At 46.1% G+C, this 4,222-nt stretch overlaps 1 protein-coding gene and 1 long non-coding RNA gene across 6 annotated transcripts in view; one reads left to right on the top strand and one right to left on the bottom strand.

The window, feature by feature from the left end:
• The window catches only part of LOC111817671, a 6,224-nt gene extending 5,929 nt beyond the window's left edge, over window positions 1-295 (bottom strand). Inside the window, exon 1 of the long non-coding RNA XR_002821811.1 lies at window positions 202-295. This is a non-coding gene — a long non-coding RNA (uncharacterized LOC111817671). The remainder of the gene's footprint in view (window positions 1-201) is intronic.
• Window positions 296-499: 204 nt separating this feature from the next.
• Window positions 500-4,222, top strand: part of Znf654 (zinc finger protein 654) — a 139,819-nt gene continuing 136,096 nt past the window's right edge. For 3 of the 5 annotated variants that reach the window (XM_023719236.1, XM_023719235.1, XM_023719234.1), the window contains exon 1: window positions 500-795. In XM_023719236.1, the coding sequence (XP_023575004.1) occupies window positions 595-795 (201 nt within the window). In that variant the 5' untranslated portion in view covers window positions 500-594. Of the gene's footprint in view, window positions 796-1,127; window positions 1,345-4,222 lie in introns of those variants that run through there. The other 2 variants (XM_023719237.1, XM_023719238.1) reach the window with 1 other exon arrangement.

Here is a 4,222-nt window from a genome sequence, read left to right as displayed (position 1 = left end):
GCGCGGCCCGGCCCCGCCCCCGGCTCCCGCTTCGGGACCGCAGGCCCGGGGCCCACGGCCCGCAACGGCCGGGCCCACCCTCGGCCTCGCGGGCTCCTCGGTACCGTGAGCCTGGGGACGCTGGGGGGCCGGGAAGTAGACGAGACCCGGCCGAAAGCAAAGGGGAAAGAGAGAAGGAGGAAGGGGCTGAAGGAGGAGTACCCGTCGCCGCCGTTGCCCGGTCTAGCGCCGCGGCGGCCGCCGTGTCCCCCGCCGCGCCCCGTCCTCCCGCGCCGCCTATGGCAGGCCCCGTAGGCGGTCCCCAGCAACCAACGTGCAGTTTTGACCAACAGAGGGCGAGTCTAGCAAACAGACAGTCGAGTTCACCAATGGTAGTGGGAGGGCGGGAGTAGGAGTGATTGGCAGTTAGCTCTGCCCAATGCGAACTGGGGGCGTGGGTAGGAGGAGCCGGAAATAAGGCCCCGCCGAGTGCCCTCCCCACCCGTCCGGCCTGGGCGGAGGGAAGGGGGAGGGAACCAGAAGGGGGGAGGTTAGCCGAGGCAGCTTCGGCGGCGGCGGCGCAGGGGCTGGTACGCGCTGGGCTGCGAGAGCCTCATGGCGGAGGAAGAGAGCGACCAGGAGGCCGAGCGCCTCGGAGAAGAGCTCGTGGCCATTGTGGAGCCCCCGCCAGGCCCTGTAGGGGCCGGAGCCTTGGGCGACTGCAGCGGTGGCGCTGGCGGCGGCGGCTTCGGCGGCGGCTGCGGCGGCGACGGAGTGGGGATCAGCAGTCGGGATTACTGCCGGCGCTTCTGTCAGGTGAGGCGCCCGTCGGCCGCCCGACGTGTCACCGGGTCCCGGGCCTCTGCGTCTGCCGGCCTCCCGCTCCCGGGGCTGGGCTGCGTCCTCGGCTCGCTGCTCCAGCCCGGGCGGAGGGCGAGGGGAGCCCCATCCCCCCGCCGGCACCCATCCCGCTCGGGTGGGGGCCGGCGCGGGACCGGGGGACCTGACGGCGTCGGGCGCGGGCGGAGCGGGTGGGTCGGGCGGGCGCGGGCGCGGGCGCGGGCCGGCTCGGGTGGCCGCGCAGCTCCGTCTTGACATGTGTCTCCTGCCCCGGACGGACCCCTTCCTGCCCGCGGTGCCTCCTTTCTTAGCTTTCTGCGCTGTTCCTTGTCACGTCATTTGAACCTCTGGCATAAAACGTTTTCTTCCTTCCGTCTGCGTCCCTTGCACCGTGCTCTCCTTTGCCGCCTCTCCGCCGCCGCCTCTGCTGTCATCGTCACCCCTCCCCCTCTGCTGGGGTCTCCTGTCATCCCCTCCCTGGATCCCGCGGAGCCAGTTTCCCAGTTGGCTTTGGCGCTGACCCAGGTTGGTTTAGTTACTTTTTCTCTCAGGGGTGGGGCGTTAAGTGAATGTGGTGGTCACCTCTCCTTTTTTAACCCCCTTCCTTCTTGACACACGCACTCTTGTCCTTTTGCTTAAAACTGTTGCTCAGGTTACATCACTACCCTTCTCATTCTTTAAATTACAATGCACTTTGCTTAGCGCGTAAAATCGAGTGTCCAAACAGTGACATTACATTATTTCCCAACAGGACTGAATGCAGTCTAGACTTTGACAAATCAAATACCGTACCGAACAACCTACTTGTTTAGGGGAAAAGTTTCGTAATCCGTATTCTCATCATTTATAATTTAAATGTTTGTTCTCATTCACAACACTTGTTTTGCAAACCACTTTGGAAAAAATACTACTGATTACTTTTTCATCCTCCTCCCTTTAAAATGTGTTGTCCTGGGTGATATATGTCCAGGTTCAAATCCCGGCTCCACCACTTCTTAGGTGTTCTCCTTGTTCAAGTTACCTAACCTCTAGCGCTACAAATAGTAGTTGAATATGAAGAGAGGTAGTGGGTTTGGGTCGGCTATTAGTTTCGTTCTGATAACAAATATGAAATGCTAACAAGAAAGGAAAAAGATGAAGACAGTATTAATGGTTACTTTTACATTTTGATTTTATATTTTTCCTGGAGACATAGATACATTGAAGGCTGTTATCATTTGGTATTAAAGAGTGCAACAATTCCTTTGAAATTGCTTTCTGGTGACTTTCTTGAAGATGTATTTTTATTTTGATAGTTACATTCACTTGATTTGGAAGTAGTGTCTTGTTTTTGAAGCACTTGTTTTTTACCTATATATTTTATACCTAGAAGCCTTACAATTGGTAACTTTGTATCTATAGAAATTTTAAACTTATGAAAATTTGAACACAATTTATGTTTTTAGTATTAATAGCTATACTTCCAGTCTGGTTTGGGCTATATTAGTTTTAATTTTTTAATCAAATAACTTTTAATTGCTGAAGAATCTGAAATTTTATTTGAACAACAGAACAGTTTTAGAGAACTTTTAACTACTGTACTTGTTTTGTTTCTTGAAATCAATTCGAAGATCAAATAAATTTAACTTGTGAAAAAGTGTTTAATCCTTGGCAGTAAAATAGTAAAAACTGAGCATAATATTTAAGAACAAATGAAGTTGACTGTTTTTAAAAATTCTGTTAGCGCTTGACTATCCAAAAGAATAAAACTAATTGGGAAGAACTGAATGGGCCTGTATTGCATATTGTTAAATTATGAGTGTTATACTGACATCGTTTGATGTTATCACCTTTACCTGAAACTTCATTACTTACTTTTTGATAATCTAGATTACCAATAGATCTTTAAGTTTCTATTTGGTTCCATGTTGCAGATGAGCTTTGTGAAGTATATTTTATAGTTAAACTTTTAGATGGAATGAAAGATTCATTTGTACTAAGTGGGATTTTTATCTACTGTAATAGAGTAATAAAGTACTATTATAACAATTGTTTTATTTGCCAATAAGGGGAGCAGTGGATTATAAAACCCAATTCCCAAAGGTTCTTCTTAAAGGATTTGTTTTCTAATATTTACTGAGGGTAGTATTAAGTACTCTCATTAATTGACAGTATTAAGTAACTTGCATGCATTAATAGAGGACTTAATCATGAATAATCCTTAAAATAGATTCTAGGCACAGGTGACAGTTAGCTAACTGTGTGAATTGTATACACAGTGTAGCGATACTGAGAAGAAAAGCTCCAGTGTATCTCGTCCTTCTCCAGTGTATCTCGTCCTTTTCGAGGGAAATATGAATCAGAATTCCTTGGCAGAATCTGGTACCTGACCCAGATGTGCCATGCACAGGATCCTAATGACCAATCAGTGTAATCATTATATGCCATAACATGAGCTAAGACAAATCATGTCAACAAGTGCATACAAAGTGATCGGGGAGCCAGAGTGAGGAAGAAGGGAAAGGGATTGGGGGAAAAAGCTGTGCTATATTCACATAAGCATTCCCCAAAATGATTGTAAGCTCTGTGACTTGCAAATATGTACTAATGAAAAAAGAAACCTTGGCAGGGTGCAGAAAGAGAGGAAGGAATACTTTGAAGAGAGGTTCTTGTGTCTTGTAATAAAAAGTAAACCAGAGGACAGAGTTTGATGTTGGACTCTATTATATATTCTTTTGGCCCTCCTTAGTAGACTCGCAACAACCCTTAAATAGAATTGGCCCTTAACTAATACTTTATTTACTTTAATGAGAGGCAGGGGAAAGTAACCTTTATTGAGAGCCTATTAATCTTAACCTTGACAAAGCAAGTTACATTGCTGAAGTTGATGCCTGAACAAATTTACTTCTCTTAAGTTCCAGGTAAGTGGACAAGTTAAAAAACAAGTTTTTTTTGTTTGTTTGTTTGTACTGGGAGATTTAACCCAGGGCCTTCAAACAGCTCTATGCATCCAGTGCTTTTTTTTTTTTTTCCTTTTTAGTTTTGAGAGTGTCTTTCCCAAGTTACCAAGTTATCCAGGCAAACCTTGAACTTGAAATTCTCCTGCCTCATCCTCTCAGAGTGCTGGGCTTATAGGTCTTTACCATTATGTCTGACTACAAATTAGAATTTGAACCCAGCCTTCAATACCTAGTGAAAGACAGATTCAAATTACAAATATATCCTCAAATAATTTAAAAGTGAATTTTCTTTTTTGGGAAATTGTTGCAAAGGAATCAAAAGACTATTGAAATTACTAAAAGATAATGGGTAAAGAGTTAGAAAGTACTCTTTCATTCTGCCATAGTGGTAAAAATATTTCAGGAATCATTATTGGCTCTGACTTTTTTTTTTTTTTTTTTTTTTTTTTTTGCAGAGGAGCTGC

This window comes from Octodon degus, unplaced genomic scaffold (assembly GCF_000260255.1).
Source record: "Octodon degus isolate 3935 unplaced genomic scaffold, OctDeg1.0 scaffold00066, whole genome shotgun sequence".
NCBI classification, from domain to species: domain Eukaryota; kingdom Metazoa; phylum Chordata; class Mammalia; order Rodentia; family Octodontidae; genus Octodon; species Octodon degus.
This window is presented reverse-complemented; position numbering and strand designations above follow the sequence as displayed.